Genomic DNA, 12,385 nt, shown 5'->3' on the forward strand with positions numbered 1-12,385 from the left:
CCTCCCCTTTTTCCTTTTTTTTTTTTTTTTTTTTTTTTTTCTTTTTTTTTTAAATCTAAGCACCGAACGTGTGTGCTCTGTAATGCCTTTCTGAGCTTCTCCAGGGTCCTTGTTTGTTCTTCCATTGTTCCATCTCTGGCACAGATGCAAATTTGACTTCAAAGCAACATAGCAGGTTGCTAGGATATTGTGCCTCTAGTTTTAGTGCCTGTTAACAGGGCCATTGCTTTGACTTTTTTTTTTTTTTTTTTTTTTTTTTTTTTTTTTTTTTTCTTTTTTTTTTTTTTTTTTAACTGTTAACAGGGCCATTGCTTTGACTTTTTTTTTTTTTTTCCATTCTTTATGTACTTTAATATATTTGTACCTTTTTTGTACTTCAGTTCATTGTTCTGTCAATATTAATGTTCAATTCATAATTAACCTGCTCTCCTTTTGCATGGTTGGTTGCATTTTATTATTTGCTTTTGGGTTTTTTTTTTTGTTTTTTTTTCATTCTTTATGTACTTTAATATATTTGTACCTTTTTTGTACTTCAGTTCATTGTTCTGTCAATATTAATGTTCAATTCATAATTAACCTGCTCTCCTTTTGCATGGTTGGTTGCATTTTATTATTTGCTTTTGGGTTTTTTTTTTTGTTTTTTTTTCATTCTTTATGTACTTTAATATATTTGTACCTTTTTTGTACTTCAGTTCATTGTTCTGTCAATATTAATGTTCAATTCATAATTAACCTGCTCTCACCTTGCTGACCATGACACAATCAAAACAGACCTGCAGTCTATATTTGGGTCACATCCCACATGTTGAAAACTATTGACCTAAACAAAATTTAATGGACCAAATAAAGGGCAGTTATGGTGACTTGTGTAATATGAGGTTTTTCATATTTGTAAAGCTTTTAGCTTTTGCATTTGGATGGAAACAGTAGCTGGGTTTCCATCCAAAGTTGCGAATTTAACTTATGTGCAAAATTACATAAAACCGAGTATTGCATAAAACATTTGCGAATAAGCACCGTTTCCATCCAAGGAGCCAAAGAGAACAAAATCGTCACTTCCTGATAAACTGGCACTAAATATCACTAAGAAAAGTAGGAGAAGAATAATTTTCTTATATAATAAATTACTTGCACCTCAAGACGAAACACAATAAATGCGCAGTGTAAGTAGTTCTGGCAGGCAATTATACAGAAATACTTTGATTAAAGACTTTGCTCGGGCATTTCAGAATGATCATAACATTTGAGATGCAGATCGGTCTACTGTTTAGTCAGGTTATACCATCCCATTGCACAAAGTCACGTGACTTTTGATGCACATGGAGGAATTGATTCGCAAAATGTTTCCATCTCCCATTATTCGCATTAACCCTTTTTCTCACGTCAAAAACCACCTCGAGCGAGCGTAAAAACTTTTTTTGCGAATTAAGGGATTTTTTTTTTCTTTTCGAAATTTGGCATTTCCCTCACTTGTTTCTGATGCAATACTTCAAATTGCACATAAAAACAGGGTGATGGAAACATAGCTATTAACTTGTTACAGACAACAGGCCATAAAGTTCATTACTTCAGCTCTTGTTGTAGCTTTCATATTAGCATGCTTGCATCAAATTTAAAAAAGCTTGCTTTTAACTTTCAGAAGAACCACTCCTGTATGCTACCATTCCTGTGGAGACCATCATGGCATCAAGCCTCCCAATCCAGAGCAGTACCTTACCCCTCTACAGCAGAAAGAGGTAGCCATACGACACCTCAAGACAAAACTCAAAGACTCACAGAACACAGTTTGTGACCGGTAAGAGTCTGCTTTCAAATACTTGCAGTAATGCATTACTGAATTGCAGTTCCCTCAAGAGCTTTGACACAATTTGCAAACTGATATCACATGGTACATTTTCCACACTGATGGGTTTCAGGGAGGCTGAGATTGAGGAGCTGAAGTCCCAACTGGGGCGTATGCGGGAGGACTGGATAGAGGAGGAATGTCACCGTGTGGAAGCTCAGCTAGCTCTCAAAGAAGCACGCAAAGAGATCAAGCAGTTGCGCCAAGTGGTGGAAACCATGAAGAACAGCCTCATGGAGAAGGACAAGGGCATCCAGAAGTATTTCATTGACATAAACATCCAAAACCGAAAGCTGGAGTCCTTGCTCCACAGCATGGAGTTGGCACAGAATGGCTGCGACTTGCAGGATGAGCCCACGCTGGACTTTATCTGTGAGTCTCCAGAAAGATCCACTGCAGTCAAGTTCGAGATGGAGCTACATGGTGAAGAACAAGCAGTGGAGGAGATGGCTGATAGTGAGCTGCTGGCCAATGACGAGATGGCCAACAGAGCTGAAATTCTCGAGAAGGTTCTCATGTCCACTGCGGTTGATTCCAGCCAGGACGGTGGCACTAAGATCATTCCTCAACCAGGGCTGTCCACCTTGGAGCCGAGTGTCTCGGAAAAGAGCACAGAGGAGCTTTTCTCTAGCGACCCCTTTGGTGCAGAAGATAAAGGTGTCCAGACTGATGAGATGATCTACACCGCTGATTTCCAAGCCCTCCTTTTCCAGCTGCTAAAGCTCCAAGGTGGCAGCTTCCCTGGTCTCCTTATTTCTTCTCCCCACCAATCGCAGGAATCACCTTCAGCACGAGTTCCCAAAAAGGTTGAGGACTTGCCTGAAGCACAAACACCCATAAAGAAGGAGGAGCTACCTGAAGCACAAGATGAAGAAGTCAAAGATGTTGGCCCAATTTGCACCAACCCTGCCCAAAACACCGTTAATGATTCTGGTCTGGGCTTTTCCGAGCCCAAAATGAGTCCCCAGTTCATGGAAGAGCTGAATTTCGACATGATGATTCCCAAGAACACCTCTAGCATGGCAGTGGTGGGAAAAAGCCACTGGAGCAACAACTTCTTGGTCGATCTGGTTGCTGTGGCAGCACCCGTTCTGCCCACCGTGGCGTGGCTCTACTCGCAGCACGGTTTGGTCGGAGGGGCTCCTGTGTACAACATAGCAGCTTTAATTCGAGGCTGTTGCATTGTGGGATTGCACTCACTCCGCCAAGTCTCTCACGGGCCAGACACTTAGTGGCCCTCACCCACAGTTACAGCAAGAGCACTTAAATGTCATCTTCAAGTAGAAATTTTGTTTTTGTACACCTGTGATTATATGCGTACACTTATTTTCCGTTTAGTTGCAACATTCCTACTTTGCACTGTGTATTTTTGAGGCACAAAGGATGAAATTAAGGGGATGTAAAGGAACTTGTTTTTTCTTTTTTTGTTATTTATTGCCCTTATGTTTGTGTATATATAAATATTTTTGCATAATCTGATCATCTGGGTGGGCGATTATGTTGCTCAAGTCTTGTTCTTTGCTGACTGCTATTCCCTGCTTTTTATAAAAGAGTTATTTAGAGTAGCAATAGGGGTTGACTGTCAGTTGACCGTTGTTTTTGTTGTAGTTAAAATGTCACTTGTGTTCCAAAAGAACTAAAACCTTCTGCCAAAGCTTAAATGTGTTCAGCGTTTTAAGTGAAACTGTATTTCTCTCCCTGGCGTTGGAGCTTTTACATGTTGCTCTGTAAACTAACAATTTCCTGAAAGGCAGCACTTGCAACAGTACAGCGAACACTTGTTATGTGCCTGAGCTATGTGCAATATTTTTGTTTATATCAGATGTATATCATTATATTTATTATTAAAGCATGGAAAACCCCTCCAAGCTTGGATTTTTGTGTGTTATTGCAACGTATTGCATGATTTCTAAACTTGTATTACTTGTTTAGGACACCACTAAATCAGTGTCCGCAAAAAGCTCTAAAGACTTTGAATGAATGACATTTACAAAGTGATACAAATCCTTCACCATTTCTGCAATCCTGCCGATTAAACATTTTGGATAATTTGCTAATGCTTTCAGCTACCAATAGAAGTAGAGTATTTTTGTAAGGAGTAAAGATTTGCCCATTAAATTAGTGCTGAAAATGAAAAACAGTCTGTAGATTTCATCTGGGCCTGCTTTTCAGGTATATCTCGTATTAATAAAATAGATGTACAAAAAATCTCCACGAACCCATTATAGAAGGTGTTGTTTTACGAAAAGGTTTAATGTTGTGATGTGCCAAGCAAAGTGAGTTAAATCAGTAAAGTGAGCCTTAATCTTTAATCCTGAAGCTTTAATCCTAGATTAATACAATTTAATTCTTTGCTCTCCACAAGATTAAGTTTCTTTGAACAGCTACTTGTTTATGAAGCAGTATTTCACCAAGCCAGAAAATAGGTAAGTGTACAAGTACCTGTAGTTTAATCTACACCATTATTTAACATTTTGTGATGGAAATTACATTTTAAATATTAGTAAAATAAAAATTTAAAACTATTAATATTTCTAATTAAAAAATAACTTCACACTTTTTGCATAATTTGACATTACATCCTTAGTGGAAATTACAGACATTTTGAGGGTTTTTCACACTGGTTATCTTGTTTCTAAATCCCGCTTCTAAACCCAGGCAGTGGAATTTTTCACACCAATAATTCAGAAGTGGAGTTAACCCCGTGTTGCGGTTCAGTGTGAAACGACATTTAGGTGTTGGAATATTACGAATAGATGACACGGACACCCAATCTCGAGTCTCGTTCATGTGCTTTGAACAGTCACAAAAACACTTCGTGTTGTAAACAGTATCGGCTGTTGAGGAGAACAATGTCAAATAGTGACGGAAAACGCGTCATCATTTAATTCTTACATTTATATGAATGAAAAGCTGATAGTAGTAGTTAATATTACCTGAGGATGCCTAATGCTAGAGCCTTATGTGAACACTTACCATATGCAAATAAGAACGGGAGCCTAACCCACCATAAAAGTGCACGTCACTGATGAAACAGAGATGTTTAAACTTTAATATGTTAATGCTGTTGTTAATTAATGCTTCTTTAATGGACCTGCTGGGTACCCAAACACACACACACACATGCACAAGAACCCAAAAACATTTTATATAATACAAAATATATGGAGTATATGAACCTCAGTGCTGCTATATTCAGAAGCTGAGATTAAAGCAACCATTACACAGCAAGCATAGACCCCTGGGCCACTTGAGAAACACAGTACATGTGCTACCAGATGGGACTTGACTATTGCATAACAAGCAACCTTGCACGCATGAAATGGCAAGACTGAGCAAATGCTTGCTGTTATGTACTGTTAGCCCAGTTGGACACTACAGTTACTGTATCTATTTACTCTGTTCCAGACTATGTATTGTAAATGTTTTAATATGATTTTGCTGAGGTCCCCCCTCCCCCAGTGCATAAAATCTTTGAACAGTGCTTATATACATTTTATTTAATGAACATGGTCCAAAAATCTTGAGACAACTCATGTGAAAACCATAAAGTCAGGTGTGATGAAGATGCACATAGCTGAAGAAGACAGCATGTAATGTATAATTCAGTCAGAGTTTATGTTCCTCTCTCAGTCTAAGTGGGTCAGGCTGTGGAAGTGCTGCCGGGGGCGTTGCTGAGGCAGATGGGGATTATGACATCACATTCTCAGAGCTGGAATATTCCACCGGTCCGGACAATGCATCTAACCTTGAATATCACAAATGATAGCACATGTATTCAGCTTTATGATGCTGATTGAACATCTTAACAGTCGGAGTACAAACAGATCAAATAAAGTCTAGTATTGCTGATTATGTTCAGAGACCCAAAGACGTCATCTTTACCACGGCACGATGAGCATGTTTTTTGGTGAAGAAATGACAGTAGAAGACTCTGAAAGCCTCTGAATAAAGATAAACCATTGAACAGATAACCGAAATGTTTATTACAGCTAAGGCTGCACTGTGAAAAAATGTAAAACAACTTAAAAAGGCATGAGCATGCATGAATGGGAAACATAAATCATAGCAAAAGGTGTGATTTTATTCAGTTTTTCATTGTCATATGTACCTGTGGCTCTCATGGCTTCATGTTCCTTAATAATCATCATAGCATGCAGAAGTTAATTTCAGCATCACCATCATCCTCCTCATTCTATCAATAAACATGATCAATTTAGACATTTTCAAGAGATAAGAAATTCTATAATAGCTAAAGACAAGAGGTTCCCCTGGTGAAATTGCTTTCAAATAAACAGTGAATGCTCTTCACAGTCTTACTAAAGATAAAAGATGGTTTGGTTGCCAATTTGGATATTTTAAAAATGTCAGCGTTTCCATGACGACCAACCCACATCTCTTAAAAGCGCTCTCTTCGAGCCTCAGTACATACTGAATATCTCTGCTCTCCATTCCCACTGACAATTACACAGATGACTCAAATTGTTGTCTTTAGAAAAATCAAGATCAAAATATAAGGATTATTCACAATTAAGCCCATGATTACCAGGTAAACAGAATGGCAACAGATTAGATAGACGGCTAAATAGAATGTGGAGAGCAAAAACCCAAGGTTGCATAAATTTGATTCTTTTGAAATATTGAGATATCACCCATTTCTGTGTTTAAAACACAGACACAAGACTTTTGATGAAGAAAAAGGCAAAAAAGCAAAACCAAAAATGAACGGAATTCCTTATCTAAAATTTTTCTTGACAAAATCATTCAAGTGTTATAAATACTGAAAGACAAAAACATTTAGTTTTGTCTTTCAATCGAGTGCACGGTAAGAACAGTCACAATAACTCAAAAATAAACAAAAGGGACGATTCTTTGTGCTGTGTTCAGTCCAATACAAAAAGAAACCCTGAAGAAATAAACAAACAAACAAACAAAAATTCCCCAAGATGGCTGATGGACTAAAAAAAAAATATCCCAAAGAGGTGAGGACAGCAGTGTGGCGGGCAGGACAAAACCAGGTAAAATGTAATATGAGCAGTTGTTTGGCTGTTGCTTTGAGTGTCCGGTGCGCTGTATTAATGTTATGAAAGCTTGACGGCAATCTTCTGCTCTTTTTTCATCATTCTCTGTGCCTCTTTCTCCATTTTCTTCCGCTGTTGCTCCATTGCACGTCTCTCTCTCTCAGCCAGCTTCTGCTGCCTGTATTCACGATAGACAAAGAAAGATCAATTTCATTGCATTTATGATAAGTTTAAAGAGATATTTGTTTTGAAAATCAATAATCTGCTTTATTGTATGCGGTCAGTAAATACACTCAAAAATCATACTCTTTCAAATATGATGTGATATATGTTAGATCAAAGTAAAATAGCACTCTCAGAAATTACAATTCTGTCATCATTTACTCACCTTCTTGTCCCTCCAAACAGCTCAGTACTTCCATTGTATTTTTATCCACACAATGATAGAACTGAAATTGTTATCAAGATTCTTCCTAATATTGTCTTTTATGTACCACAGAAAAAAAAATGCACACAGCTTTGGAATGACACAAGGGTGAGTAAATGATGACAGAATTTCTAGTGAACTATCCCTTTAATCAAGATCTGGCACAAAGCAGTGGAGGTTGAAAACAACTGTGCTTGTACATTGACACCTAGTGGACAAAATCAGAAAACCACCATATTCTTCCTCTAAATATTTTGAGTTCAATTATTACCAGACCATCACAGAATCTGCTCAGCTGATTTCTACAGAATTTAAACCTCTGACATATACACATCACATCATCATCATACCAGTTACAAAATATGTAACATGTTGCTTGTAACATGTGTTTAATATGTTTAAATCCGTTCAACAGACACCAATATAAAAAATAAAAAAAAGAGAGAGAGAGAAAAATCAAACCTGGATTTTATGACTGCAGTGAAGTGGAATACATATAAATATATATACCTGTATTGATTTAAATAACTTAAGTGATTTAATATTGCAGTTATCAAGGGAAACAAAGAGAACCAGACCTGCCGACCTTGGACATTTTTTTTGAGTACCATCAATGTGGCGGGGGTACAATGTTAAATATTTTTCATAGGTTAGTGCTTAGGGTCTGCACTCAAGTTTATGATATTCCTGTTATACCGTATTTTAGAGTAAACTAAACAGTAGGGATGCAACAATACAGTATCCTCACGGTTCAATAAATACCTTGGTTTTTTAACCACAGTTTTCGGTTTGGTTCTGATGGTTTGGCACATCAGAGTTATTTTTTGCGATTATTAAATGCTATTTAAAAAAAAACTCTAGTACACTTTAATTAAAACTACAGTACACTTCTGTATGCTGTAGAAAAACATGGATTATCATATGTCTTCTTCATAGTATTATTTTTATGGATTGGCCATTATTTAGTGCTATAAACACATGTAATGCCCGTTTCATTCATACTGGATGCAGAAAATCCACGTATGCGTCAAAGAAGTAATAGAACTGATGACGCTTCAGGAAATCCCTAGTATGGACAAAAGCATCCAGCTATCGCTGTAACTGAATAAAAGAAGATAGAAATGCTTTGCATAATGACATTCAAAGAGAACATTAAGACAACAAACACTTGACTGCGACAATGTATAGTTTATCTGTGTTCTTACAACTACCTCAGGTATTTTTATAATAATTAAGTATATTTATAATCTACTGCTAATCAACATAGCCTTTATTAGAGTATAGAAAAAAATAAAACGCATGGAAATTATTGAAATGCAAAACCCAAAAAAAGTTGATTGGTTGAACTCTTCATCTTTTTATGTTGCTTGTTTTGAGTCTTGTGCATGGACAGAGGCGTCACCAGGTTTTGGTGTAGTTTAGAGTGGCAAATGGTGCCAGCGTACTTAGTGGTCAAAATGCGTAAGCACTACACAAAATGTGTACAGGTTGGCAGGTCTGCAGAACCAGAAACATTTTTATGTTGCACAGGACCACCTCGTAGTCAGCTGGTAAGGTAGCTTACCTCAGCACTTCCTCTGTCTCCCAGGCTGCTTCTGCCTCATCCTCCCAGGCATTGGTGTCCTCCTGCCAGGTGTCCAGGTCCCCCAGCTCCGCCTGCAGCACAAAGAGACATTGTGTTTACTGAGCATCATATCAATTGGAGGACTCCCAATAAATCTTTTTTTTTGTTGTTGATCTAGTGTTGATTGGCCTCACAGTCGCAACAGTGTGATGAATGAATGAATGATTATCACTGTTACACTGTATCACTCACAGAGGGCTGGATGAAGGACATGTCCTGAGTGGCGGCTAGTCGGCTGGAGAAACCTGAGGAGCTGTCTGGCATAGAGAAATTCAGAGGTTCCCTTTTCTTCAAGACAATCTGGAAAAAGAGCACAAAATGGCAATTATTTTTTTCTTTTTCTAATTATTATTAATGTTGAAAATGGTGAGACATTTTTAAGCCTCCTTTGATGAAATAAATTTGATGTCTTTAATATCACTTTTGAACAATCTATTGCAGCCTTGCTAAATAAACATTTTACTCCAAACTTTTGAATGATATTGCACATTACACAAAAATGGGAATGAGAAGGTCAGCACTAAAACTGCACTAGTGCTTTAACAATATTTGGCCCTTTTTTCATCACAAGGTGAAAACTGTTATTCCCAAAACCAAAAGAATTTCTTGAATTTTTCACATGAAACTATAAAAGTCTCTCATTTCAATATAATTTAATTTCCACTCGCCCTAACTAAAGAAATAAATTGTTAAAAAAAATGTTCTGTTTTTCTTGTTTTTAAGAGAGAAAGCAAGAGAAGGCGAGTTACTAGGATGTAAAAACATAAAATATAAAACTACCGGACAGAATAAAATAAAAAACTAGGACAGAAGATAGAGAGAAATAAATAAATAACAATGAACCAGCAGCAGATGTAACCCCTCCTAATAATCAACCTACTTTTTGTGTTTTCCTGATGGTGGGAGCCATGTCTTTGAAGTAGTCTGGCTCTTCTCCTTCAGCTTCATTCTGTGGAGGTGGAACTATCCCGTTGCCACCTTCAATTTTAATACTTGTTGGAGCTTCCTCGTCCCATGAGCTCCACTCCTCAATCTCTGGCTGAATTGAATTATACAACAAACATTCACTCATTTCATCAAGCAAAGGCCAATAGTAGTAATAGTCATCTGTCCAGTTTATTTCTAAGTGAAAGTGTGCTTTATTTTTGTTATTCTCATTGATGCATAAAAATGTGTGGCTTCTTTTTGTGAAGGACCTCCATGACAATTTAACCACTCGGACATGCTCGGTTTCAAAAAGCTCTTTCATTATACATTATATATTATATAGAGGAATACTCAATTTACATACACTATGAAATTGTGAAAAATGCGGCTTCTGATGCTAATGGCATTATGTTCATATCTATTCTTAAACATAATAAATATAATATAAAAAAGCATATAGTTTCTTAATTTGGTATTGAGGTAAATCTCACAAAATCTGTCAAGAAACATATTTTCCCCTAAAATAAAAACAAAAATTAAGATGAGCAAAATTGTACAACCATTTTTTTGCCACTATAAAGTCCAGGACATTATTTTCTAGACAATTTTGTAATATTTTTGAAAGAAGTCTCCTACGCTTCCTACACAAAGTATTTATTTGATCAATAATACAGTAAAAAATATATATACTTTGAAATATTGTTAACTGTTTTATATTTTAATATAATTTTCAGCAGCCAGTACTCCAGTGTTCAGTCATATTTTATGAGTCTGTTGCTCATAAAAAATATATTTCTTATTATTTCGGTGGAAACTGTGATACATTTTTTTGCAGTATTCTTTGATAAATAGTAAGTTCAAAAGAACAGAATTTATTTAAAAAAAAAATTGAGACAATGTATTTTTATTTTGAAAATGTATTGTATGAATTTGCCCTAAAAAATTTTACTTTCTCAATGCAAAGTATTTTTCTTATGATCCATTTCTTAAGCAATGATTATTGTAAATATTCATGACACAATCTCCAGCATGATGCATTTTTTAACCTGTTTTGATGCAGAGGAATAATCAACTGTGGTCGGGAGGGTGATCTGATCCCCACTCAGCTTGCGTGACCTTCCAGTCCTATATTAACAAACAACAACAGTCAAAACAGCATAGCAGAGGGAACTCATTACCACAGCATCACATCGGTAAGGGACATGCATTCATCTCAGGATCCTCCTATGTCAACAGGCTTCAGACTGACAATCTACAAGATGAATATGCGAGCAATTGAACAAGAGATGTATACTCACCTACAAATCAGTCTTTTCAAGAATGAGAGAATAGATGCCAAGCAGGTGCATATTTTAAAAAGGCGAAACTGTGTGATGGCCATGTTATGAGTGATATCTAAATAGAGACAAAGAATACAGGGGAAAGGGGTGTGCATTAATTCATACATTTAAAACAGAAACACATCAAACCTCAAAGAATTAAAACAAGCAACGTCAGCAATTCAGACATGAAGATTAGGCACTGTAAGAATCCATGCAAAGTCCTTGAACACTAATTATGTTTGCAAAATTTTTGAATGTTCTGTTTTGAGTTTTAATATGATCCATACATGTATATAATGCTTTTTTGCGTCACCCAATTTGCCATATTGACCTTTACCAGCAACAATCAAGGAAGCAAATGTAGTACAATAGCAATTGCTAATGTTAGCTACAAGCAAAGCCAGCTAACTAAACATATATGTTGCCTAATGAGGTTACTTCGCTTTAGTTTACATTCAGAGAGCTTATATGCGTTATGAAACGGCGAATATCCATCTTAGTTACTCACCGGTCAGGTCAATTAAAGAGAGTTGATGTGGATAGAATCATAGCACGGGGCTAGCAGACTGAGGCAAATACAACACTTGGCCTTTACAGATGGGACGAAACAGGGAGATTAGTGTGTTTTGGCAAAGAAAGCGTTCAGGAAAGCAGAACCATCATGAATAGCTGCTGTCAAGGTGGTCATTCTCATCCATATTATTCTGATGCAAGCAGCCATCGTCCCTTCATTGTAAATTACCTCACCAACAGAGAACTGGAGTCTGTGTGGGTTGCCAGGTTGTCCGGATAAAATAATTTCCCTGGATATGGTTAAAACGTGTAAACAATTTTTGGTGTCAGGAAAATACCTAAATACACAATGTGTGTTTATGGACAAGAAAAAAAAAACACCTGTTCATAGTGGTTCTGTATTTGTGCCCCAGTGATATACAACACGAATCATTAACCATTGTTATTTTGTAGGAGCTGTTCCTGCAGATAATGCAAAATACAAATATAAAATAAAATTACAATTTGAAATAAATTAAATAACATTATCCGTATGGTTTTGTCAAACAATATATCTTGTTCGTTTAAACTTGAATGGTCATTTGCAACTTGGCAACCCACATGTTGGGCTCTTTTGCGCAAATTTTAAGGGACGCTTAACATTTTCTGCCATACCACACAATAAAAGTCCGTTCTAAAATGTACTCTTTTTTGCTAAATAAAAATACA

The 12,385-nt window shown here is 36.6% G+C and overlaps 2 protein-coding genes across 9 annotated transcripts in view; one reads left to right on the plus strand and one right to left on the minus strand.

The window, feature by feature from the left end:
- sybu (syntabulin (syntaxin-interacting)) overlaps window positions 1-3,248 on the plus strand; it is a 14,024-nt gene extending 10,776 nt beyond the window's left edge. For 7 of the 8 annotated variants that reach the window (XM_016458306.1, XM_016458310.1, XM_016458303.1 and 4 more), the window contains 2 exons: window positions 1,640-1,795; window positions 1,917-3,248. In XM_016458306.1, the coding sequence (XP_016313792.1) occupies window positions 1,640-1,795; window positions 1,917-3,075 (1,315 nt within the window). In that variant the 3' untranslated portion in view covers window positions 3,076-3,248. The remainder of the gene's footprint in view (window positions 1-1,639; window positions 1,796-1,916) is intronic. The other variant, XM_016458305.1, reaches the window with a different exon arrangement.
- Window positions 3,249-5,805: 2,557 nt separating this feature from the next.
- ebag9 (estrogen receptor binding site associated antigen 9) lies at window positions 5,806-11,933 on the minus strand. The gene is made up of 7 exons (XM_016458375.1): window positions 11,673-11,933; window positions 11,141-11,237; window positions 10,889-10,967; window positions 9,796-9,954; window positions 9,108-9,215; window positions 8,856-8,947; window positions 5,806-7,042 (listed from the first exon to the last, which is right to left on the minus strand). Exons 2-7 carry the CDS (start codon window positions 11,221-11,223, stop codon window positions 6,925-6,927), a joined length of 639 nt encoding a protein of 212 aa, XP_016313861.1. The 5' UTR covers window positions 11,224-11,237; window positions 11,673-11,933; the 3' UTR covers window positions 5,806-6,924.
- Between the last annotated feature and the right edge of the window lie 452 nt (window positions 11,934-12,385).

This window comes from Sinocyclocheilus anshuiensis, unplaced genomic scaffold (genome assembly GCF_001515605.1).
Source record: "Sinocyclocheilus anshuiensis isolate Anshui unplaced genomic scaffold, SAMN03320099.WGS_v1.1 scaffold267, whole genome shotgun sequence".
Lineage (NCBI taxonomy): Eukaryota > Metazoa > Chordata > Actinopteri > Cypriniformes > Cyprinidae > Sinocyclocheilus > Sinocyclocheilus anshuiensis.